Consider the following 27,595-nt stretch of genomic DNA (forward strand, 5'->3'; position numbering starts at 1 on the left):
TAGATAATAATCAATAGATAATATATTGCATAAAAGAAGCAATGCCATCTCCTACATAATATCCGACTATCATGTGGTCAGGTCTAACAGTGAATCATGTCAAAATATCTTCAGAGTGTTATTTAGCCAAACAAGTGGTTTTTTTATTTTGAAGAACACCAACAATTTATATAGGAAAATCACCGCAGTGTTGCAAGGTAACGTTTCGACCCACAGGGTCTTTTTCAAACCTTACTTGTGGAGGTAGACACCACCACCGCAGATACCTGATACTACACACAGACAGCCCCTAACGGGACTCCTGCACCTCTCCAGGGACTTTGCCCTCCTCTTATTTTCTACCTCCACAAGTAAGGTTTGAAAAAGACCCTGTGGGTCGAAACGTTACCTTGCAACACTGCGGTGATTTTCCTATATAAATTGTTGGTGTTCTTCAAAATAAAAAAAACACTTGTTTGACTAAACAACACTCTGAAGATACTTTGTTGAGTGCGACTGTTCATGTTTGAGACTATACCTTGGAGGATTCCTCCACGTTCAGTCTGCACCATTACCAGCGAGAGTGCACATCTTGTTCTTTACTACAGTGAATCATGTCAAGACATTAGTCTTTTCTCCCCTGTATCTGGATGTTTCAGTTTCAGGTTGACTGATACAAAATAGTAAAAAATAAATAATGAATGACTCCCAGTGCCTCTTGGGGACCATATTATATTAAAAAAACTGCTAAAAACAAAAGAAAGAAATGTATAAGGGACAGTAATCTGAGACCATAAATATACATTTAAATAACTGAAACAATTAGGGAACTTATTTGTAGTTTAATTTAGTGTTAAATTCCAAATTTTAAAATAAAAATCTATAAAGTTTCAAAGAAAAGAAAAATCTTTGTTACACATTACAGCTAAAAAGCTGAAACAAATTCTAAAAATAATAAAGGGTTGGTCAACACTGAAATACCCCTTTTTTCAGGGCATGAATAGTTTAAAAAAAATAAAAATATGCCAGCTTGGTGTCGAAATGCGTTATGGAATAAAAACTCTTGGCAGGGATTTTAATTTTGGTAGCACAACATCGTGCATCATCCTAATTTGATCAAATATTATAGGTCATCATTTTCCACTCAAAAGGACCCTCTAAACACAATATTACCAGTTCATATTTACAAAGTCACTTGGGACTCATGAGTTTTGGAAAGCCGATATCTCTCAGGGATATCCCGGTCCAAAATGTCCCATAATTACCTCTCCATAACAGCTTGCCAAGAGCCACTTTGACGTCTGATAAGCAGTTGAAATCTGTTACGAGTTTTTGCTTTAAAAATTAGTATATGTGCAGGCAAAGATGTTGGGACAACTTGCTCATGAGTTCACTACTCTGAACCCTAATTCAGGCTTATTAGCTTAAGCTACAGAAGAGAGCTATTGCCTATTTGAGGTGACAAAACCCTGAAGACCTGATGGATTCTCCTTATGGTTTGGTCAAGATAGAGGTTCCCACATGAACAGTGCTTGACTTAATAAATAAGTCTATTATTTTATTACTGGACATCAAAGATGTCCTCCAGAGACTTCTACCCCTGAATCCTAAAAAACTTTCCCTGGAGAGCCACCAAAAGAGAAATTCTGCATTTTTACAATGTTCATTCAAATCAGTGGGTTGTCTGTGACATGGACAAAAAAAGAAAAAAAATCATGTTTTCTTTTCCCAATTATGTGAATAATTTTCCCTAATTTAGGCATCACGACATAAATTGAATACATGAGTATTTAGGCTCTTACCTTAGATAGTTGTATCTCAGACCAAGTTTAAGTATGTGACCTATATGCGAAACGTGTTTAGTTTTTATGATCTCCTCCTCATATCCTCATCCATACATGTTTTTACATGTATGTAATTTTTAAGGGAATCACAACAAAAGGAATTTTTTGTAGCATTACATTTGGAAGCTGGATTGCCTTTCTCTTTTCAATGTTGTCTGTGATATGCAGGGCAGGATGGGTCCTGCAAGGCAAGAGATGCTCTTATAACAATCCTCCACAATAGCCAAGATTCCATTAAAAAAAGTTATGTAATAATTGTAATTACAAAAAAAATCTACACCGATTAAGTTTTAAAGAAATTATAGAATCCATTTGATTAGATGTCATAAAATACACTACATTTTCAATAAATGTTGAGATTAACGTTTGCATTTTATCACATTTTGCGTTAGAAGACACATTCTAGGGTGATGATGACAAACAAAAATACAAAGTGTCAAAATACATGAAAACTCAAACCAAGATATGAACTAATAAGTATAATAAAATGGAAAGTTCTCATAAAATATGTATTGAAAAAGTTACCATATGTAGTACATTAGTCTGTAAGTATATAGTTTCTACATCATGCTGCTCTATAACTATAAGTTTATTGAATATTTTATTGACCGTTTAAGTATAAAAATGTCTCCTGATTTCTGTAGCTTGTAACTGTAACCTGGATTGTGAGTGGACAGAGTGGTTTGATGTGAGTTATCCTGAATATGGAGCTAATGGAGGGGATTTTGAGACCTTTGACAACATCAGGAATGAAGGACACACATTGTGTGAGAAGCCAGAAAACATTTCCTGCAGAGCGGAAAAATTTCCACATATACCACTAGACCAGGTTGGACAGATACTGACATGTGATGTCTCCACCGGGCTCATCTGTTACAACAAAGACCAGACAGGGTTCATGCCTGTGTGCTACAACTATCAGATCAGGGTATGCTGCCCACCTCCTTTACCCGAATGCTGCAATCCTTCAACCCCTGAACCCACCACTACACCAACTGCAACAACAACTACAACAACTGAGAGCACAACGCCAACCCCAGGTAAAGTAAGGGTGGGTTTATAGTATGCAATGTACATAGTTGAAGTCTAATTGAAATACTGGTGACTTTCAGCAGCTATCATCTTCATCATCTTATACTGAAGGATTACCGTAAGGAACCTACACAAACAAAGCAAGAAGATCAAATAGTAAAATCTAAAGAGGAACTACACACATATCAAAATGCTGTAACAGTTGACACAGCACCATCGGTTGACTGCTCTATAAAGTCTTTAGCATAAGCCAGCAGCTGTTGTATATTCTACAGCATAGGAGCCATCATTAAATGATTAGTAAGAGATCAAACCTATGGCTCACCCACCAATCCGAACAATGAAGGAGTCACAGCACTACATTAATGTTGCTATTAATTTACATCTCTTTCTATGTTTACCAGGCTGTATAGCAAATGCAATAATATCCTTTTATTTGTATGGAGCCACAGTGGGAGGCCAAGGATATGTGAGAATAGAAAGAATGACAAATCATGGTAGAGAAGTGTAACCTGAGAAACAAATTTACTTTTCGGGCCATAGGAGTTAGTGTGAGTGACCCAGTGCTCTGGCATGACTAATAGTCTAAAAAAACACCAGTATACAGGCAGACATGCTTACCTGTCCAAGGCCAAGGCACCCTGGAAAAATATACAGTGCACCAAAAACATAACAATGTATGCAAGGTATTGGTCGATATTATGGCCACAATATTTAAGCTGCCAACCCGCGTCAAGGGTTGACCAATACCTTGCATACATTGTTATGTTTTTGGTGCACTGTATATTTTTCCAGGGTGCGGCTGAGCCTAGATGGCTCTGTACACTGTGGCCTCTGTTCACACAGGATGCATTATGGTGAGCCCGCTACATGGCGTCATTAATAGGCTTAGAGCCATATACTTTGCATTCCTGTGTGAACACACCACATACAGACTATTTGTTTGCACAGGTGCACCAAGCGGCCAATTCCTGATTGTAGGCTGGCTGCCTTATCGGTATTATTGCACCTGTGTATTTGCCATCTTTACTTGGGTCCGCCGCATCTTGGGTAGTGCAATTGTTGGAGGCCTTGGACAGGTAAGCATCTCTGCCTGTATACTGGTGTTTTTTTATGACTAATAGTCTATATTTTTATTCTATATCCTCTAGCAAAAAAGTGTATGTCATGCACATATGGTTTTTAATTATTTTCAGCATAACAAATCTGATTCACTAGAACATTTTGCAGAACACAGTTCATTGTTTTCTTATTAATAATCTGTAGTGTCATTCCTCTTATTAATTCCTACTCTGCTTCTAAACACATAGAACCTCCAACTCCAACTACCACATCAACTACATCAGAGACAACGACGAGCCCCACCACTACCCCGAGTGTGACAACTTCACCACCAATAGTAACGAGCACAACTCCAACTACCATATCAACTACATCAGTGACGACAACAACAAGCCACACCACTACCACTAGTGTAACAACTTCCCCACCAACAGTAACAACCACAGGACCAACTCCAACCAGTAAGTAACACTTACACATCTTTCCGTTAGAGACTAAAACAGAGCGAATAATAGTCTAGAAGAAATTTCTAACATTGCTGCTAATTTGTGTTATATATTGATGTTCTCTACAAAATCAAATTGGATTTTCCTGTCAAGAGATGTTGAATATTGTTAATGAACACAATATTATCAGATCATGTTCAGAAAGTCACCCAGGACTTAAGATCCCTTTATCAAGTTTAATATCTCCTGCAGACTTTATGGTTAAACTTGTATCTGAAAATTACTTTTCTTCATTAGACTGGCATTTGTTTTTTGACTTTCTGCTGGAGCCTCCAGCATTCTTCTCATGGATTCCTAAAGATAGAGGCTCTGGGCCATAGAGATGTCCTGAGAGGCTTCTCCTCTTTCACACAAGTGCAATTAAATTGATCAATAGAAGGCAGGGAGATGAGTTCTTTAAGGAGTTGCCGCTTTGAGCATTAGGCAGATTACAAAATATCTCTATGCTGATACCTCCAAATCTCTAAATTTGAAACCAATATTACCTGAATTTATACTATAAATCACACCTCTTAGAAACACAGGCATTAAGATTAGTTTTAGATATATTTCAAAATTTGATTGACTCAGTATAAAATGTCTCCTTATTTCTGTAGTTGTCTGTAACCTGGAATGTGAGTGGACAGAGTGGTTTGATGTGAGTTATCCTAAATATGAAATCGATGGAGGGGATTTTGAGACCTTTGACAACATCCGGAATGAAGGGCATAAATTGTGTGAGAAGCCAGAAAACATCTCCTGCAGAGTGGAAAAAGTTCCAGATATACCACTAGACCAGATGGGACAGATACTGACATGTGATGTCTCCACCGGGCTCATCTGTAACAACAAAGACCAGACAGGGTTCATGCCTGTGTGCCACAACTATCAGATCAGTGTATGCTGCCCACCTCCTTTACCCGATTGGTGCCGACCTTCAACCTCTGAACCCACCACTACAACAACTACAACTAAGAACACAACTCCAACCCCAGGTAAAGTAAGGGTGGGTTTATAGTATTCAATGAACATTGCTGAAGAATAAGTGAAATACTTGGGTCTTTCAGCAGCTATCATCTTCATCATCTTAACATGAGGGATTATAGTAAAGAAATTACACAAAGTAAAGAGGTAAAACAGTAAAATCTAAACTACACACATATAAAAATGCTGTAACAGTTGACACAGCACCATGAGCTGACTGCCCTTTATAGTTTGTAGCATAAGCCAGCAGCTGTTGTACATTCTAAAAGAGCCATTACTAAATGATAGTAAGACATCAAACGTATGGCTCACCCACCAATCCGGACAATGAAGGAGTTACAGCACTGCATTAGTGTTGCTATTAATCTACATCTCTTGCTATGTTTACCAGACTGTATAGCAACTGCAGCAATGTAATTTTATATGAATGACACCACAAAGCATTTCCCTGCACAGTGGGAGTCCAAGGATATGTGAGGATAGAAAGAATGACAAATCATGGTAGAGAATTGTAACCTGAGAAACAAATTTACTTTTCAGCCATAAGAATTAGTGTGAGTGACACAGTGCTCCGGCATGACTAGCCCCTTCCCGACCCATGACGCCTATGCGGCGTCATGGAATGATCGCATCCCTGCAGATCGGGTGAAAGGGTTAATTCCTATTTTACCCGATCTGCAGGGAGAGGGGGAGTTGTACTTCAGCCTAGGGGGGGTGGCTTTGCCCCCACGTGGCTACGATCGCTCTGATTGGCTGTTGAAAGTGCAACAGCCAATCAGAGCAATTTGCAATATTTCACCTATGAAAATGGTGAAATATTGCAATCCAGCCATGGCCGATGCTGCAATAGCATCTGCCATGGCTGGAAATCATGTACTGGCCCCCCCCACCGCCCCCGATCTCCTCCCCAGTCCTCCGTTCTGTCAGGTACCCCCCTCCGTCCCCCTGTTCGCTCCCCCGTGCTCCTGTCCGCTCCCCGTGCTCCTGTCCGCTCCCCCCGTCCTCCGATCCCCCCCCCTGTGCTCCGATCCACCCCCCCACCACCCCCTCATACTTACCGATCCTCCCGAAGTCGGTCCGTCTTCTCCCTGGGCGCCGCCATCTTCCAAGATGGCGGGCGCATGCTCAGTGCGCCCAAAGAATCTGCAGGCTGGCAGATTCGTTACAGGTACATTTTGATCGCTGTGGTAGGTTCTACCACAGCGATCAAAATAAAAAAATAATAAATAAACCCCCCCCTTTATCACCCCCATAGGTAGGGACAATAATAAAATAAAGAAAATATTTTTTTTTCTTTTTCCACTAGGGTTAGGGTTAGAACTAGGGGTAGGGTTAGGGGTAGGGTTAGGGTTACGGGTAGGGTTAGGGTTAGGGGTAGGGTTATGGCATGTGCACACAGAGCGGATCGGCCGCGGATCCGCAGCGGATCGGCAGCGGATCGGCAGCGGATCGGCCGCGGATCGGCCGCGGATCCGCAGCGGATCGGCAGCGGATCGGCCGCGGATCCACCGCGGATCGGCCGCGGATCGGCCGCGGATCGGCAGCGGATCCGCAGCGGATCGGCCGCGGATCCGCAGCGGATCGGCCGCGGATCGGCAGCGGATCCGCAGCGGATCGGCCGCGGATCCGCAGCGGATCGGCAGCGGATTGGCCGCGGATCCGCAGCGGATCGGCAGCGGATTGGCCGCGGATCTGCAGCGGATTGGCCGCGGATCCGCAGCGGATTGGCAGCGGATTGGCCGCGGATCCGCAGCGGATTGGCCGCTGCGAATTCGAAGCAGTTTTCCATCAGGTTTACAGTACCATGTACACCTAAGGAAAACCAAATCTGCTGTGCCCATGGTGCGGAAAATTCCGTGCAGAAACGCTGCATTGTATTTTCCGCAGCATGTCAATTCTTTGTGCGGATTCCGCAGCGTTTTACACCTGTTCCTCAATAGGAATCCGCAGGTGAAATCCGCACAAAAAAACACTGGAAATCTGCTGTAAATCCGCAGGCAAAACGCAGTGCCTTTTACCTGCAGATTTTTCAAAAATCGTGCGGAAAAATCTCACACGAATCCGCAACGTGGGCACATACCCTTAGGGTTAGGGTTGGAATTAGGGCTAGGGTTGGAAATAGGGTTAAGAATAGGCTTGTGGTTAGGGTTACGGATAGGGTTAGGGGTGTGTTGGGGTTACAGTTGTGGTTAGGGTTGGGATTAGGGTTACGGTTGGGATTAGGGTTAGGATTAGGGTTGGAATTAGGGTTACGGTTGTGTTGCGGTTAGGGTTGTGGTTAGGGGTGTGTTGGGGTTAGGGTTGTGATTAGGGTTATGGCTACAGTTGGGATTAGGATTAGGGGTGTGTTGGGGTTAGTGTTGAAGTTAGAATTGAGGGGTTTCCACTGTTTAGGCACATCAGGGGTCTCCAAACGCAACATGGCGCCACCATTGATTCCAGCCAATCTTGCGTTCAAAAAGTCAAATGGTGCTCCCGCCCTTCCAAGCCCCGACGTGCGCCCAAACAGTGGTTTATCCCCACATTTGGGGTACCAGCGTACTCAGGACAAACTGGGCAACAACTGTTGGGGTCCAATTTCTCCTGTTACCCTTGCAAAAATAAAAAATTACTTGCTAAAACATAATTTTTGAGGAAAGAACAATTATTTTTTATTTTCACGGCTCTGCGTTATAAACTTCTGTGAAGCACTTGGGGGTTGAAAGTGCTCACCACACATCTAGATAAGTTCCTTCGGGGGTCTAGTTTCCAAAATGGGGTCACTTGTGGGGTGTTTCTACTGTTTAGGCACATCAGGGGCTCTGCAAATGCAATGTGACGCCCGCAGACCATTCCATCAAAGTCTGCATTTCAAATGTCACTACTTCCCTTCCGAGCCCTGACGTGTGCCCAAACAGTGGTTTACCCCCACATATGGGGTATCAGCGTACTCACAACAAACTGGGCAACAAATATTGGGGTCCAAATTCTCCTGTTACCCTTGTGAAAATAAAAAATTGCTTGCTAAAACATCTTTTTTGAGGAAAGAAAAATGATTTTTTATTTTCATGGCTCTGCGTTGTAAACTTCTGTGAAGCACTTGGGGGTTGAACGTGCTCACCACACATCTAGATAAGTTCCTTGGGGGGTCTAGTTTCCAAAATGGGGTCACTTGTGGGGGGTTTCTACTGTTTAGGCATATCAGGGGCTCTGCAAACGTAACATGATGCCCGCAGACCATTCCATCAAAGTCTGCATTCCAAAACGTCACTACTTCCCTTCCGAGCCCCGGCATGTACCCAAACAGTGGTTTACCCCCACATATGGGGTATCAGCGTACTCAGGAGAAACTGGACAACAACTTTTGGGGTCCAATTTCTCCTGTTACTCTTGCAAAAATAAAAAATTCTGGGCTAAAAAAATATTTTTGAGGAAAGGAAACACATTTATTATTTTCACGGCTCTGCGTTATAAACTTCTTTGAAGCACTTGGGGGTTCAAAGTGCTCACCACACATCTAGATAAGTTCCCTTGGGGGTCTAGTTTCCAAAATGGAGTCAATTGTGGGGAGTTCCTACTGTTTAGGCACATCAGGGGCTCTGCAAACGCAACCTGACGCCTGCAGAGCATTCCATCAAAGTCTGCATTTCAAAACGTCACTACTTCCCTTCCGAACCCCGACGTGTGCCAAAACAGTGGTTTACCCCCACATATGGGGTATCATCGTACTCAGGAGAAACTGGAAAACAACTTTTGGGGTCCAATTTCTCCTATTACCCTTGGGAAAATAAAAAATTGTGGGCTAAAAAATCATTTTTGAGAAAAGAAAAATTATTTTTTATTTTCATGGCTCTGCGTTATAAACTTCTGTGAAGCACTTGGGGGTTCAAAGTGCTCACCACACATCTAGATTAGTTCCTTGGGAGGTCTAGTTTCCAAAATGGGGTCACTTGTGCGGGAGCTCCAATGTTTAGGCACACAGGGGCTCTCCAAACGCGACATGGTGTCCGCTAATGATTGGAGCTAATTTTCCATTCAAAAAGCCAAATGGCGTGCCTTCCCTTCCGAGCCCTGCCGTGCGCCCAAACAGTGGTTTACCCCCACATATGGGGTATCATCGTACTCAGGACAAACTGGACAACAACATTTGGGGTCCAATTTCTCCTATTACCCTTGGGAAAATAAAAAATTCTGGGCTAAAAATCATTTTTGAGGAAAGAAAAATTATTTTTTTATTTTCACAGCTCTGCGTTATAAACTTCTGTGAAGCACCTGGGGGTTATAAGTGCTCACTATGCATCTAGATAAGTTCCTTGGGGGGTCTAGTTTCCAAAATGGGGTCACTTGTAGGGGAGCTCCAATGTTTAGGCACACAGGGGCTCTCCAAACGCGACATGGTGTCCGCTAACGATTGGAGCTAATTTTCCATTCAAAAAGTCAAATGGCACGCCTCCCCTTCCGAGCCTTGCCATGCACCCAAACAGTGGTTTACCCCCACATATGAGGTATCGGCATACTCAGGAGAAATTGCCCAACAAATTTTAGGATCCATTTTATCCTGTTGCCAATGTGAAAATGAAAGAATTGAGGCTAAAAGAAATTTTGTGTGAAAAAAAAGTACTTTTTCATTTTTGCGGATCAATTTGTGAAGCACCTGGGGGTTTAAAGTGCTCACTATGCCTCTAGATGAGTTCCTTGGGGGGTCTAGTTTCCAAAATGGGGTCACTTGTGGAGGAGCTCCAATGTTTAGGCACACAGGGGCTTTCCAAACGCGACATGGTGTCCGCTAACGATGGAGATAATTTTTCATTCAAAAAGTCAAATGGCGCTCCTTCCCTTCCGAGCCTTACCATGTGCCCAAACAGTAGTTTACCCCCACATGTGAGGTATTGGTGTACTCAGGAGAAATTGCCCAACAAAATTTAGGATCCATTTTATCCTGTTGCCCATGTGAAAATGAAAAAATTGAGGCTAAAAGAAATTTTGTGTGAAAAAAAAGTACTTTTTCATTTTTGCGGATCAATTTGTGAAGCACCTGGGGGTTTAAAGTGCTCACTATGCTTCTAGATAAGTTCCTTGGGGGGTCTAGTTTCCAAAATGGGGTCACTTGTGGGGGAGCTCCAATGTTTAGGCACACGGGGGCTCTCCAAACGCGACATGGTGTCCGCTAAAGATTGGAGCCAATTTTTCATTGAAAAAGTCAAATGGCGCTCCTTCCCTTCCGAGCCCTGCCGTGCGCCCAAACAGTGGTTTACCCCACATATGAGGTATCAGCGTACTCAGGACAAATTGGACAACAACGTCCGTGGTCCAGTTTCTCCTTTTACCCTTGGGAAAATAAAAAAGTTTTCGCTAAAATATCATTTTTGTGACTAAAAAGTTAAATGTTCATTTTTTACTTCCATGTTGCTTCTGCTGCTGTGAAACACCTGAAGGGTTAATAAACTTCTTGAATGTGGTTTTGAGCACCTTGAGGGGTGCAGTTTTTAGAATGGTGTCACTTTTGGGTATTTTCAGCCATATAGAACCCTCAAACTGACTTCAAATGTGAGGTGGTCCCTAAAAAAAATGGTTTTGTAAATTTTGTTGTAAAAATGAGAAATCACTGGTCAAATTTGAACCCTAATAACTTCCTAGCAAAAAAAAAATTTGTTTCCAAAATTGTGCTGATGTAAAGTAGACATGTGGGAAATGTTATTTATTAACTATTTTGTGTCACATAACTCTCTGGTTTAACAGAATAAAAATTCAAAATGTGAAAATTGCGAAATTTTCAAAATTTTTGCCAAATTTCCGTTTTTTTCACAAATAAACTCAGAAATTATCGACCTAAATTTACCACAAACATGAAGCCCAATATGTCACGAAAAAACAATCTCAGAATCGCTAGGATCCGTTGAAGCGTTCCTGAGTTATTACCTCATAAAGGGACACTGGTCAGAATTGCAAAAAACGGCAAGGTCATGAAGGGGCTAGTAATCTATACTTTTATTCTATATCCTCTAACAAAAAAGTGTATGTCATGTACATATGATTTTTTTATTCTGTTCTCTATAACAAGTCTGATTCTCAAGAACATTATAAAAAACACAGTTCGTTGTTTTCTTATTAATAATCTGTGGTGTCATTCCCCTTACTAATTGCTACTCTGCTTCTAAACACATAGAACCTCCAACTCCAACTACCACATCAACTACATCAGAGACAACGACGAGCCCCACCACTACCACTAGTGTGACAACTTCCCCATCAACAGTAACGACCACAGGACCAACGCCAACCGGTAAGTAACACTTGCAAACCTTTCCATTAGAGACTAAAACAGAAAGAACAAACAATAGTCTAGAAGAAATCCTAATTTAGCTTCAAGTTTTTTGTGATATATTGATGTTCTCTGCAAAATCAAATAGCTTTTTTGCCTCTCTGCTGGAGCCTCCAGCATTCTTCTCCTGGCTTCTATCAAGGCTTCTACTCCTCTATCACACAAGTGCAATTAAATTGATCAATAGAAGTCAGGGAGATGACTCTGAGATCATAAAGGAGTTGCCACTTTGAGCATTAGGCAGATTGCAAAATGTCTCTCTGCTGATACCTCCAAATCTCTAAATTCGAAACCAATATGGCCTGAATTTATATTTTAGATCATACCTCTTATGAACAGACAGACATTAACGTTATTTTTAGATTTATTTAAATATTTAATTGACTGTTTCAGTATAAAATGTCTCCTTATTTCTGTAGTCAACTGTAACCAAGAATGTGAGTGGACAGAGTGGTTCGATGTGAGTTATCCTGAATATGAAATCGATGGAGGGGATTTTGAGACCTTTGACAACATCAGGAATGAAGGACACACATTATGTGAAAAGCCAGAAAACATTTCCTGCAGAGCGGAAAAATTTCCAGATATACCACTAGACCGGGTGGGACAGATACTGACATGTGATGTCTCCACCGGGCTCATCTGTAAGAACAAAGACCAGACAGGGTTCATGCCTGTGTGCTACAACTATCAGATCAGTGTATGCTGCCCACCTCCTTTACCCGATTGGTGCCGATCTTCAACCATTGAAATCACCACTGCTACAAGTACAACAACTACAACAACTGAGAGCACAACAACAACCGCAGGTAACGGAAGGGTGGGTTTATGATATTCAATATCCACTAAGAAAATATTAAAGTTTGTAATATATTATTAACCTATTTAATATAGAAACATTTCTTTATCTTGGGCTGATGGAATTATTTTTACAATAAAGCTATGTTCACACGTTGCGTTTTACAGCTTTTTTTAGGCAAATTTTCTGCAGTACAAGCAAAGTCTATGAGATTTCAAAAATTTCATGCACAGTTTTTTTTTCTGACTGTTTTGTCAAAGAGCACGTTTTGGCAAAATGCAGCATGTCATTTCTTTTAGCTTTTTTTTAGTGTGTTTGCAGCGTTTTGAACCCATTAAAAGCTATGGGTGGTGCAAAAATTGATGCAAAAACTCAAGTATCGGGTTTTGCTGTGTTTTTGGTGCCAAAACTTGATGAAGTTGAATCAGATTTTTTTTTTTATGCACTAAACTTTATCAGCATACACAAGAGACACATGTACCCTGACAAAAAATACAGTTAAAAATCGCACCAAAAAAGTAGCAAACACTAAGCAAAAAAACAGCAGTAAACGCTAAGCAAAACCTGCTTTTTATAAACAGCATAAATGCAGCTTAAAATTGGCATAAAAAAAGCTGCAAAAACTCAATGTGTGAACATAGGCTAAGCTTGTTGCAGATTTCTGCTTTCAGCAGAATCATCAGCACTCAAAGATAATGGCTGCTTAAAGTTCCAAGTAAAACAGTTATTCCCGGCAATGTCTATCATCACAACCTGGAGGATTCCAGTAAAGCACTGACACAGACAAAGTAAGGTGGTCAAACAGCACAGTCTAGAGATGAATTGCACACACTACAACACGCTGTAACCATCAAAATCTAAGATAGAAAAAAAATTAGCAAGAACCCATCTAGAAGTACGTAAACATAAAGAGTAATAGTGCATGTAAATAACATAGTACATGTATCAAACACTGCTTTATATAAAAAAATGTAAAATACATCCTATCACGAAAAAGTGTACCCAAACCAGGATAGCCCTATACTAAATCTAATATTAAAAGTTTACCATGTGTAAAAAAAACAAACCTCAAAGTAAATAAGGGCAAAGCAGGACTGGAGTCCAACTAAGCTTACAACAAAACCAAAAAAAGAGCAGGAGTATAAATTGGTTTGCATGCAATGTGTAGGAGCATGTTCACACTGGCTAATAAATTAACTCAGTACAAACAAGAGTGTTGGCTCCCTTTCTTTGAGCTGGGTATGGCATTTATATAGCTTCCCATGGCTGGGTGTCCACAGTCAGGCTCCTGTCCTGCTCTGCCCTTATTCACATTGAGTTCATTTTTGACACATGGTAAAGTTCTAATATTATAGTATAGGACTATATTTGGTTACACCTTTTCGAGGTGGGATATCTTTTACACTTTTTGATCAACAGCAGTGCTTCCGGGTGCCCTATGTTATTTATTTGTACTATTAGTTTTTACTTATTTACAGCAGAATTTTGCCCATTTTGTTTCTCTCTTAGGTTTTGTCCATTTAATGTCCAGTGTGAACATGCTCCTATACAGTCATATGAAAAAGTTTGGGCACCCCTATTAATCTTAAGCTTAATGTTTTATAAAAATGTTTTTTTTTGCAACAGCTATTTCAGTTTCATATATCTAATAACTGTTGGACACAGTAATGTTTCTACCTTGAAATGAGGTTTATTGTACTAACAGAAAATGTGCAATCTGCATTCAAACAAAATTTGACAGGTGCATAAGTATGGGCACCCTTATCATTTTCTTGTTTTAAATACTCCTACCTACTTTTTACTGACTTACTAAAGCTCTTTTTTTGGTTTTGTAACCTCATTGAGCTTTGAACTTCATAGCTAGGTGTATGCAATCATGAGAAAAGCTACTTAAAGTGGCCACTTGCAAGTTGTTCTCCTGTTTGAGTTTCCTCCAAAGAGTGGCATCATGGGCTGCTCAAAACAACTGTCAAATGATCTGAAAACAAAGATTATTCAACATAGTTGTTCAGGGGAAGGATACAAAAAGCTGTCTCAGAGATTTAACCTGTCAATTTCCACTGTGAGGAACATAGTAAGGAAATGGAAGAACACAGGTACAGTTCTTGTTAAGGCCAGATGTGGCAGGCCAAGAAAAAGATCAGAAAGGCAGAGAAGAAGAATGGTGAGATCAGTCAAGGACAATCCTCAGGCCACCTCCAGAGATCTGCAGCATCAACTTGCTGCAGATGGTGTCACTGTGCATTGGTCAACTATACAACGCACTTTGCACAAGGAGAAGCTGTATGGGAGAGTGATGCGAAAGAAGCCGTTTCTGCAAGCACGCCACAAACAGAGTCGGCTGAGGTATGCAAAAGCACATTTGGAGAAGCCAATTTCTTTTTGGAAGAAGGTCCTGTGGACTCATGAAACCAAGATTGAGTTGTTTGGTAATACAAAAAGGCGTTATGCATGGCGGCAAAAAAACACAGCGCGTTGTATAGTTGACCGATGCACAGTGACACCATCTGCAGCAAGTTGATGCTGCAGCTCTCTGGAGGTGGTCTGAGGATTGTCCTTGACTGATTTCACCATTCTTCTTCTCTGCCTTTCTGATGTTTTTCTTGGCCTGCCACTTCTGGCCTTAACAAGAACTGTACCTGTGTTCTTCCATTTCCTTACTATGTTCCTCACAGTGGAAATTGACAGGTTAAATCTCTGAGACAGCTTTTTGTATCCTTCCTCTGAACAACTATGTTGAATAATCTTTGTTTTCAGATCATTTGACAGTTGTTTTGAGGAGCTCATGATGCCACTCTTCGGAGGAGATTCAAACAGGAGTACAACTTGCAAGTGGCCACTTTAAGTAGCTTTTCTCATGATTGCATACACCTAGCTATGAAGTTCAAAGCTCAATGAGGTTACAAAACCAAAAAAAGTGCTTTAGTAAGTCAGTAAAAAGTAGGTAGGAATATTTAAAACAAGAAAATGATAAGGGTGCCCATACTTATGCACCTGTCAAATTTTGTTTGAATGCAGATTGCACATTTTCTGTTAGTACAATAAACCTCATTTCAAGGCAGAAACATTACTATGTCCAACAGTTATTAGATATATGAAACTGAAATAGCTGTTGCAAAAAAAACATTTTTATAAAACATTAAGCTTAAGATTAATAGGGGTGCCCAAACTTTTTCATATGACTGTATGTTGCATGCATACCAACTTCTACTCCAGCTCATTTTTGGGGGTTTTGCTTTAGGAACAAGCTATCGCATTTAACAATTGCAGTACGCTCTGCTGTCTTATGAACATAGTCCCCTGTTGTATTTTCCAACAAAGTCATCACTAAAGGATTCATCAGAGATCACACCTACGGGTCCTTTACCAATCACCACAGTACTACATTAGTTTTGCTTATATTCTGCATTTCTTGTTATGTTTTCCAGGCTGCGCAGCAACTGCAGCCTGTCCCATTTACATGAATTTAGGATCAAAATATTTACCTGCACAGCAGGTGGCCAAGGACATCTCAGGATAGAAAGAATGACAAATCATGTTCGAGAAGTTTGAACAACTTTACTTTTGGCCAGAAGTGAGCACAGCATGACAACTAATACAGACAGACTTCCTGACTAACTTTATTGCCAAACATCACTTGGTTTGACAGTTGCGCATCATACATAGACACCCTACAAACTCATAAGTGCCAGGGCAAGTGATGCAGTGCTCCTGCAATATTGTATTTTTTTTTTCTATGTCCTGTTGCAGATACTTGTATGTAATGTATATATTGGTTTTTATTCTCTTCTTTCTAGTTTACTAAGCATTATGTTATGCACAGTTCATTGTCTCTTTATTATTTGTCCGTAGTGTCATTCCGGTTATTAATTACTACTCTGCTTCTAATTATATATAGAACCTCCAACACCAACCAGCACATCGACTACAACAGAGATGACAACGACGAGTCCCACCCCTACCACTAGTGTGACAACGTCACCTCCAATAGTAACGAGCACAACTCCACCACCTACATCAACAACAAGTCCCACCACTACCACTACTACTAGTGTGACAACGTCACCTCCAATAGTAACAAGCACAACTCCACCACCTACATCAACAAGTCCCACCACTACCACTACTACTAGTGTGACAACGTCACCTCCAATAGTAACGAGCACAACTCCACCACCTACATCAACAACGAGCCCCACCACTACCACTACTACTAGTGTGACAACGTCACCTCCAATAGTAACAAGCACAACTCCACCACCTACATCAACAACAAGCCCCACCACTACCACTACTACTAGTGTGACAACGTCACCTCCAATAGTAACGAGCACAACTCCACCACCTACATCAACAACGAGCCCCACCACTACCACTACTACTAGTGTGACAACATCACCTCCAATAGTAACGAGCACAACTCCACCACCTACATCAACAACAAGCCCCACCACTACCACTACTACTAGTGTGACAACATCACCTCCAATAGTAACGAGCACAACTCCACCACCTACATCAACAACAAGCCCCACCACTACCACTACTACTAGTGTGACGTCACCTCCAATAGTAACGAGCACAACTCCACCACCTACATCAACAACAAGCTCCACCACTACCACTACTACTAGTGTGACAACGTCACCTCCAATTGTAACGAGCACAACTCCACCACCTACATCAACAAGCTCCACCACTACCAGTACTACTAGTGTGACAACTTCACCACCAATAGTAACAAGTACAACTCCACCACCTACATCAACAACAAGCCCCACCACTACCACTACAACTAGTGTGACAACGTCACCTCCAATAGTAACGAGCACAAGTCCACCACCTACATCAACAACAAGCCCCACCACTACCACTAGTGTTACAACGTCGCCTCCAATAGTAACAAGCACAACTCCACCACCTACATCAACAACAAGCTCCACCACTACCACTACTACTAGTGTGACAACATCACCTCCAATAGTAACAAGCACAACTCCACCACCTACATCAACAGCAGGCCCCACCACTACCACTACTACTAGTGTGACAACTTCATCACCAATAGTAACGAGCACAACTCCAACTACCACATCAACTAGATCAGAGACAACAACGATGAGCCCCACCTCTACCGCTAGTGCAACAACTTCACCACCAATAATAACGACCACAGGATCAACCAGTAAGTAACACTTGACATTATCTTTCCTTTTCAAATTAAAGAAGGAGCAAAAAATAGTCTGGGGGGGAGGGTAACGATTAATTCAGCTCCTAATTTGGCTCATAAGTACATGTTCTTTTTTTTCTATAAAATTATATTTCCTTGTTGTCCTGAGATATTACAATTTGTAAGTGGGGCCGCTAAATACAATATTAGCATATCGTGTTCAGAAAGTCACCTGGCACTTTAGATCTCTTTTGCAAAGCTGCTATCTCCTGGGGTCTTCAAGTGTCAACATGTATCTGAAAATTACTTCTCCACAATAGATGGGCTTTGTCTTTTTGTCTGTCATTCTTCACAGGGCTTGCTGAAGATAGAAGCTCACTGGGTCTAAAGGCCTCGTCTCACATAGCGATTTACCAACGATCACGACCAGCGATACGACCTGGCCGTGATCGTTGGTAAGTCGTTGTGTGGTCGCTGGGGAGCTGTCACACAGACCGCTCTCTCCAGCGACCAACGATCAGGGGAACGACTTCGGCATCGTTGAAACTGTCTTCAACGATGCCGAAGTCCCCCTGCAGCACCCGGGTAACCAGGGTAAACATCGGGTTACTAAGCGCAGGGCCGCGCTTAGTAACCCGATGTTTACCCTGGTTACCAAAAAAAACAAACAGTACATACTCGCCTTTCGGTGTCCGTCAGGTCCCTTGCCGTCTGCTTCCTGCTCTGACTGAGCCGCCGTACAGTGAGAGCAGAGCGCAGCGGTGACGTCACTGCAGGAAGCAGATGGCAAGGGACCTGACGGACACCGAAAGGCGAGTATGTACTGTTTGTTTTTTTTGGTAACCAGGGTAAACATCGGGTTACTAAGCGCGGCCCTGCGCTTAGTAACCCGATGTTTACCCTGGTTACCAGTGAAGACATCGCTGGATCGGTGTCACACACCGATTCAGCGATGTCAGCGGGACCTCAACGACCAAAAAAAGGTCCAGGCCATTCCGACACGACCAGCGATCTCACAGCAGGGGCCTGATCGCTGGTACGTGTCACACATAGCGAGATCGCTACTGAGGTCGCTGTTGCGTCACAAAACTAGTGACTCAGCAGCGATCTCGCTAGCGATCTCGCTATGTGAGACGGGGCTTTAAGAGACATCCTTTATGGCATTTAGATTACTGTAGATTAAGATTTATTAGCGTATTTCATTTACTGTTTAATTACAAATTGTCTCCTAATTTCTGTAGCTTGTAACTGTAACCTGGATTGCCAGTGGACAGGCTGGTTTGATGTGAGTTATCCTGAATATGGAGCTAATGGAGGGGATTTTGAGACCTATGACAAGATCAGGGATGAAGGACATAAATTGTGTGAGAAGCCAGAGAATATATCCTGCAGAGCAGAAAAATTTCCAAATATACCACTAGACCAGGTGGGACAGATTGTGACATGTGACGTCTCCACCGGGCTCATCTGTTACAACAAAGACCAGAGGTTTGCACCTGTGTGCTACAACTACCAGATCAGCATATGTTGCCCACCGCCTTTACCTGATTGCTGCCAAACTTCTACCACCAAAACCACCGCTACTACAAGTATAACAACTACAACAACTGAGAGCACAACAACTACAACAACTGAGAGCAAAACGCCAACCCCAGGTAAAAAAAATAAGATATACAAATTTAAATGTCTACTAAGGAAAATGATACATTTTTAAGATGTTATTAACCAGTCATAATCAATAAGTTTTTCAACATATGAGTATTTAACCCCTTTCTGCTAGCTGACGGAATAGTACGTCAGCTGGCAGATCCCCCGCTTTGAGGTGGGCTCCGGCGGTGAACCCACCTCAAAGCCGCGACATGTCAGCTGTTTTGTACAGCTGACATGTGCGTGCAATGAGCACGAGCGGAATCGCGATCCGCCCACGCCCATTAACTAGTTAACTGCTGCCGTCAAGCGCTGACAGCGGCATTTAACTAGCGCTCCCGGCCGCACGGCCGGAAGTGCTCGCACCGCTGACCCCCGTCACATGATTGGGGGTCAGCGGTGCATTGCCATAACAACCAGAGGTCTCCTTGAGACCTCTATGGTTGTTGATGGCCGATTGCTTTGAGCGCCACCCTGTGGTCGGCGCTTAAAGTACACCTGCATTTCTGCTACATAGAGGTGATCTGTGCTTCACCTCTATGTAGCAGAGGCAATCGTGTGGTGCATGCTTCTAGCCTCCTATCGAGGCTATTGAAGCATGCCAAAATAAAAAAAAAAAGTGTTTAAAAATATAAAAAAATATAAAAGTTCAAACAACCCCCCTTTCGCCCCAATCAAAATAAAACAATAAAAAAAAAATCAAACCTACACATATTTGGTATTGCCCCATTCAGAATCGCCCGATCTATCAATAAAAAGAAAGGATTAACCTGATCGCTAAATGGCGTAGCGAGAAAAAAATCAAAACGCCAAAATTACGTTTTTTTGGTCGCCACGACATTGCATTAAAATGTAATAACGGGCGATCAAAAAAACGTATCTGCACCAAAATGGTATCAATAAAAACGCCAGCTTGGCCCGCAAAAAATAAGCCCTCACCCGACCCCAGATCACGAAAATTGGAGACGCTACGGGTATCGGAAAATCACACAATTTTTTATTTTTTTTTTAATTTTTTTTTAGCAAAGTTTGGAATTTTTTTTCACCTCTTAGATAAAAAAATAACCTAGACATGTTAGGTGTCTATGAACTCGTAATGAACTGGAGAATCATAATGGCAGGTTAGTTTTAGCATTTGGTGAACCTAGCAAAAAAGCCAAACAAAAAACAAGTGTGAGATTGCACTTTTTTTGCAATTTCATCACACTTGGAATTTTTTTCCCGTTTTCTGTTACACGGCATGGTAAAACCAATGGTATTGTTCAAAAGTACAACTCGTCCCGCAAAAAATAAGCCCTCACATGGCCAAATTGACAGAAAAATAAAAAAGTTATGGCTCTGGGAAGGAGGGGAGCAAAAACCGAAAACGAAAAAACGGAAAAAGCTCCGGGGGTGAAGGGGTTAATATTTTCAACTGTGGAATATCTGAGACACTCACCGATCCTAAAATTAATATGTCACAGTGCTGTTTTAGCACGGCATCCCTTTCAAAGTATTTCAGGCTGTGCAGGATCTACAGCTGTTCCCATTCACTTTAAGGTCAAGTTCACACATTCAGTATGTGGTCAGTAGTTTGCATCAGTATTTGCAATCCAAAATCAGTAGTGGAACAATCATAGGAAAATTATAATTTTTCTCCCACTTCTGATTTTGGCTTACCAATACTGATGAAAAATACTGACCACATACTGAACGTGTGAACTTGGCCTAAGGGATAATGCTGTGTTGACACCATTTTTAAAATAGTCCAGAATTCTACTATTGGATCATAAAGTGATCTCATATTTCAATATTATCAAGATCTATCATCACTTTACAAGGTGGGAACTCCCCTTCAATATGTGGTTATACATAAAACGAAACATTTTTGGGGTATATTTAATGATGTCCTTAAAAAATTGGTTTTATCAAAGGTATAATGAAAACAGACTTCGCATCTACTGCTTGGTCCTATTTCTCTATCCTATGTGTCTAGAAGCAGATTTTTGGATTTACCGTATATAATATGCATTTATACAATGTGTATAATGTCTCTGGAATTCGGCTCTGTATACAGTAGGATAAATATAGTTGATTTTTCTTTTTTTACCAACCCAATTATTGTTAATTATTGCCCCCCTTCAAATTATACAGAGTCTACAACTCCAACTACTACATCAACTACAACTACGAGCCCTACTACCACTAGCGTGACCACAACTCCACCAACCACAGAAACAACCACACAATGTCAAACAGAGATTGAAGAAACCACTCCAATAAGTGAGTAATCACTTGAAACTTCTTTATTTTTTAGATAAAGTTTTCTAAAGAAAAAAAGTATAATTCAATTAGTCTGGAAAAAGGATGAATTGACTTACGAGATGTATAGGTAGATCTCTGCTCTACAAATTGTGCTAACTTGTAGACCAGAGATGGGGGGGAGTTGTAGTTTTGATATTGGAATTTTGTAGAGATTAAAACAATGTGCTGCTTAATGCATTACTATGACCAGTAAGTAAAACTCTGTACACATTGCGATCAAATGCTGGACATATATGTCAGATATGGTTTAATAGGCCCCTATTCACCAGACAGGTGTGAAAAGCTTGCCTTTTAATCTCCAACGGGCTGGTATGCATTTGCATACAATATACTATTTTTCTTATGTAGAGTCTAATAATGGACAGTGTGAGGCTGCAGTACCATCATACGCAGTGAAGAGGCAGTGTCCCAAAAAGTTCCAACACAAAGACTCTTTAATGTGTTTCCTCACAGCATTAAAGTCCAATTCACACAATGCAAATAACTTCAGTGTATATTATCAGTGTTCAGTTCACACCAGTTCATAGCAATACATATCATACGACTTTAGATTGCAGTCCCTAAACAGGCCAGATTTCCCTTGTCCAGTTTCATTGGGCGACAGCATGCCATATTACAGTCTTCAAACACAGCCTCATATGTTGCAGACACTACACACGCTAGCCCCCTCTGACTAATTCCCATGGGTGTTCTGCATCACTGTATCACAGACCCTTTACTCACACAGCCGTATACAGCCCAGGATTTCCTCCTGAGAGCAGCCGGGCACCATATCAACCTGTTTGCAATCATTACACATGCTAGTCCTCTTTCGGACACAGGACATCCACCTACTGGCACAGGACTGTCCACATTCATCTCGGGCACAGGACTGTTGTGAACTCTGTTCTCGTACTCCCTCCTGTGGTCAGGAATGGTATTTCTGTGAGTTCTGTCCGTGGGTTCCCTCTGGTGGCTGAAAGTGGAGCTGCTGGTCTGGAAGTGGCTTCCTCAGCTGCATCGTTTAGGACTGGGCTGGTTCCTCTATTTAACTCTGCTCAGATCGTTACTTGATGCCAGTTGTCATTGTATCAGTACTGGTTCAGATCTCACTTGGATCTCCTGATGACCTGTCTACTTCAACAGAAGCTAAGTCCCTGCTAAGCTCATTTTGTTGTTCATTTGTGTGCTGAATATATTTCTGAGTACCTGCTAAGTTCTGTCCAGCTGGCTTCATGATATTGTCTCGCTAGCTGGAAGCTCTGGGTTGCAGAGTGGCACCTACTGCACCGTGAGTCGGTGCGGTGTTTTTTTGCTCACTCTGCGTGGCTTTTTGTAGTTTTTTGTGCTGACCCCAAAGATCCCTTTATCTATCTTCTGTCTATTTAGTCAGTCTGGCCTCCTTTGCTGAAACCTGTCTCATTCCTATGTTTGTGCCTTCCTCTTAACTCACAGTCAATATATGTGGGGGGCTGCCCTTTTCCTTTGGGGAATTTCTCTGAGGCAAGGTTAGGCTATATTTCTCTTTAGGGGTACTTACCTCTCAGGCTGTGAAGAGTCGTCTAGGCAGAGTCAGGCACGATCCACGGCTAATTCTAGTGTGTGTGATAATAGATTAGGGCTGTGGTCAGCAGAGCTCCCACTTCCCAGAGCTCGCTCTATTTTGCAGTTTGACTATCAGGTCATTCCAGGTGCTCCTAACCACCAGGTCCATAACACAGGACATCCACCTCCGGGCACAAGACTGTCCACATCCGAGGCCAGTACCATGGACGACTTGCATTGCTGTATACACTGCAGGTGCCAGGCTATTCAGCTGCCCTGGGTACTGGCTCCGCTGGCCTGTGCCTCCATGCACTCAGCTAGCGCTCTGCAGGCCTCTGCTGTGCACACCAGCACACACCAGACTGACACTGAAGTGCACTACTCACCTGACACCTCACCTGACATACCCATACCCCTTATTGCAGTGCTTTCAACACACACAAACCTGTGGCCTTCAGCCACATAGAAAACCAGGACTGGAAATCGGTAACTCCCATGCACACCTATGGACTTAATCCGTCTGCGTGCACAACCTGGGGAGAACACACAGCGACCCCTACCTGTGACATAAGTCACTACCTCACATTGCAATCACAGCTACACCTGTGACTCCCATGCACAACTATGGCCTTTATACACTTCTGTGCGCATTCTGGGGAGCACAAACAGCGCCCCCTAGCTGTAACTGCGGTCACTGCCTCACAACAGATAAAACAACATTTATTAAAACTGTCGCTATTGTTGGATGTTTACCTTATGAACGCATATGCGAGACAACTGGCACAAACAAAATGTGGAGGCACTTTGATTTAGGTCTTTTAGCTTAGAAGGGATAGGGAGTAAAGGTGTTTGGATGGAGAAAATATAGAAAACCTGCTGGATTCTCCCTGTGTCTTGTTGAAGTTGAGGAACACTGGACATTAGTAATGTCCTCCTGAGACTTCCAACTCCTGATGGATTATCCTTGTGTCTTGTTGAAGTTCAGAAACACTGGACTTTAATAATGTCCTCCTGAGACTTCCACTGTGACGATTCGTAGATAAGAAACGAAAAGTGAACCCTCTGGACCGCGACGACGATCCTCTCACGGACCAGCTGACCAGATAGACCACCCCTATTCAGGGAGAGTTAGGGGCAGGCCTGTGAGGGTCTATTGCCACGGAAGCTGGAGGATCAAGACGGAAAAAGGGGAAAAAATAATGGGTTGACGATGACCGCAGGAACTCAGGATAGATGGGAACTGCAGAGTCTAAGAACTGGCGGGTATGACTGAGACAAAGGCCTGGCAGGAACGCTGCTGCCACACAGGGACCGAGGGGAAACAGGGAAGAGACAAAGAGAATGGCAAGGTACTACAGAGACGAGGGAGCTGGTAGAAACACTACAGTTACACAGAGACTGGCAGGAACATTACGGAGACACAGAGACTGATGGGAGCAAGGCAGGGACACAGGAGCAGAGTATGTTACGCAGAGAAACAGGAACTGTTGGAAACAAAAACAGGAACACAGGAAACAGGCAAGGCACACAGAGACACAGGAACTGAAGGAAACACGTCAGGAACACAGGAAACAGGCAAGGCACTGCGGAGAAAACAAGAGACCCAAGGTCAGAGGGCAAGAAACGCACAGAGACCATGGGCAGCCAGAAGCACTTGATAGCACAAATGAACATCAGGCACTGAGAGGCGGCAGGAAGCGGTTTACATACCAGCGTAGAGACACTTCCGGGTTACAGCCCTCCAGGATGACGGAGAGGACGGGAAGGAGCGCCAGCAAGGGAACTAGAGGTGCGCACGTGCAGAGCTGAAGGTGGCGAGCGCGCGCATCCGACGAGCTGCAGAAGCCGGGAGCGAGCACTGGAGAAAAGATGCTTCAGCAGAGGAGCCGCGCCAGGACGCCGAGGACAGGTAAGTATGACAGGGCGCGAGGAGCGGCAGTGGCATGACATCCACCTTCTGCTGGATTCTCCTCCTTTCTTGTTGATGTTGAAGAACACTGGCCTCCTGAGACTTCCAATTCCTGATGGATTCTCCTTGTGTCTTGTTGAAGTTGTGAAACACTGAACATTAGTAATGTACTCCTGAGACTTCCAACTCTGAATGATGCAAATGCTACATTATTCTTATCAGTATAGAAGAAATAGGAGACAAAAAAGCGCAAATAGGGTCTTATCCTCAGGACTGCTCTTAAAGATTATAAGAGAACTGCTCACCTGATGGTGCAAAGTAAAGGCGTGTAATTTGTCAGCTGCTGCAGATCCACAGGTCGGCGTTGCGACCTCTTAGAGACGTTATAATAGATGAATGTGGTTATAATCTGCGCTGCTGTAACAAATAATGAATCCAGATATAGTTGTAAGGTGTTCGGGTGGTTTATTCAACGCGTTTCGAAGCTCATGGCTTCTTCTTCAGGAAGTTTCCACACAGAGTTATCTCTGTGTGGAAACTTCCTGAAGAAGAAGCCATGAGCTTCGAAACGCGTTGAATAAACCACCCGAACACCTTACAACTATATCTGGATTCATTATTTGTTACAGCAGCGCAGATTATAACCACATTCATCTATTATAACGACATTATTCTTATCAGAATAGATTAGACCTATAAGTCCTAAAAATATATCTGTCATTTTGTTTTTTTCCCATAAATCATTACTACACATGAATATAAAATATTTTGTTATATATCTTTCGTCATTCGTTCTCAAAATTCTCAATTCATGCTTAAAATTTGTATTCAGCGAATACAGTCTTTCCCATTAGTGGGATTGGAGATGGCATCTGGAGCTCATAAATGTCTATCGAAAACTGTAACTGTTGTTTTAGCAGAATATCTATGTGTCTCTAGCTCCTCCCTTCTCCTCCCGTTGCCAAAAATTTTAAAACCACCAACTATCAACGTCTTCCTTGTTAGCAGGAAAGTATGTCCTTACTGACTGGAGGTTTAACCTATGAATTGACAATGAATGATCAGTCTTGTTAGAGAAAAAAGCAGATTTATCTGATGAGATACATAACAAAGTTACTTATTTTCATGTGTACTATTATGAAATAACAATTAAAATGACATTTACTCTTTAAAGCTTTTTGTCTGTACAGTTTTTATACCAGAGAAGTCAGTGGGATGGAAAACTGTGCGTAGTCCACTTGAGCATTTCTGTTCCATTATTTATCATGAGCATTTCTGAAAAATAGCAGAAAACGTAACAAATGTGGATGAAAAATGAACAACTCACTGCTCCATATAGAACAAACACTTATAATACAGAACTCAGAACCCTATAATACAGCATGCACAATTTAATTTTATTAACTGGAAAACCCATTAAGCAAAAGTAATATAAAATATTGGTTAAATGTGATTGAGACATAAAAGATTGTTATGAATTGGTGCGCATTCTAAGCATTCTGAGCATGTTCCAACTAAGAAAATAAAATTGCTCATCAGTAAAGAACAAAACTGATAAGCAGCAAAGTTAGATCCAAACCAACCAAATTTTCATGTCTTTTTCCGAGGTCCAGAATACATTTTCCAGCCAGGCTTGACCATTAAAAATGCACATTTTTTTTTTCTCTAAATTACAAAAGACATATGCTTTTATTTTTTATTTTGAAGTTCGCCATGTTGAATATAGTCTATTATGATGATGGCAAAACCACATTTATATTGTCTATAGTTCATTAGCATAATAAAAATACTTTTTTCTACTTTAGCGTTCACAACTACTCCAGGGGGACCACCTCGCTCCACTACAGAGATCACAACATCTGTTACCACAACACCAACGACCACAACTCCAACCACTACAACGACTGAAAGTACAACTACTCCAGAGATAACAAGTACTCCAGAGCTAACAACTCCAACCACTCCAGAGACAACAACTGTTACCACAACACCAACAACAACTACAACAACTGAGAGTACAACTACTATTGAAATAACAACTCCCACCACTACTAAGACCACAACAGCAACTGCATCAACAACACCAACACTAACTGAAAGTACAACTACTCCAGAGATAACAAGTACTCCAGCTGAGACTACAACAACAACTGTAACAACAACCCCCACAACTACAGCAACTGAAAGTACAACTACTCCAGAACTAACAACTCCCACCACTCCTGAGACTACAACAACCACTGTAACCACAACACCAACAACAACTACAACTGAAAGTACAACTACTCCAGAGATAACAACAACTCCCACCACTACTACCACAACTGAAAGTTCAACTACTCCTAAGGTCACAAGTACTACAGTCACAACAACTCCCACAACTACTACTGGGTCAAAAAGTAAGAGAAAACTATGGATAGTAAATATTTATGTTCGGTTGTAGTGCATTTGTTTATTGGTGGTATTTCATTACGTTAGTGGCAGATTTTTACCTGAAGAACTATGTTTGCAAAGCAAATAGAAATCTATTACTAATTTATTACATAGAAAATTAT

General features: G+C 41.9%; 1 protein-coding gene across 2 annotated transcripts in view; it reads left to right on the forward strand.

Annotated features, from left to right (window-relative positions):
• The window catches only part of LOC143806863 (mucin-2-like), a 101,024-nt gene that overhangs the window by 39,173 nt on the left and 34,256 nt on the right, over positions 1–27,595 (forward strand). For both annotated transcript variants that reach the window (XM_077287844.1, XM_077287845.1), the window contains exons 31-39: positions 2,468–2,863; positions 4,166–4,378; positions 5,020–5,397; positions 11,532–11,648; positions 12,107–12,496; positions 16,385–17,671; positions 18,898–19,311; positions 21,437–21,565; positions 26,846–27,439. In XM_077287844.1, coding sequence (XP_077143959.1) covers positions 2,468–2,863; positions 4,166–4,378; positions 5,020–5,397; positions 11,532–11,648; positions 12,107–12,496; positions 16,385–17,671; positions 18,898–19,311; positions 21,437–21,565; positions 26,846–27,439 — 3,918 coding nt within the window. The remainder of the gene's footprint in view (positions 1–2,467; positions 2,864–4,165; positions 4,379–5,019; positions 5,398–11,531; positions 11,649–12,106; positions 12,497–16,384; positions 17,672–18,897; positions 19,312–21,436; positions 21,566–26,845; positions 27,440–27,595) is intronic.

Source organism: Ranitomeya variabilis, chromosome 2 (genome assembly GCF_051348905.1).
Source record: "Ranitomeya variabilis isolate aRanVar5 chromosome 2, aRanVar5.hap1, whole genome shotgun sequence".
Classification (NCBI taxonomy): Eukaryota; Metazoa; Chordata; class Amphibia; order Anura; family Dendrobatidae; genus Ranitomeya; species Ranitomeya variabilis.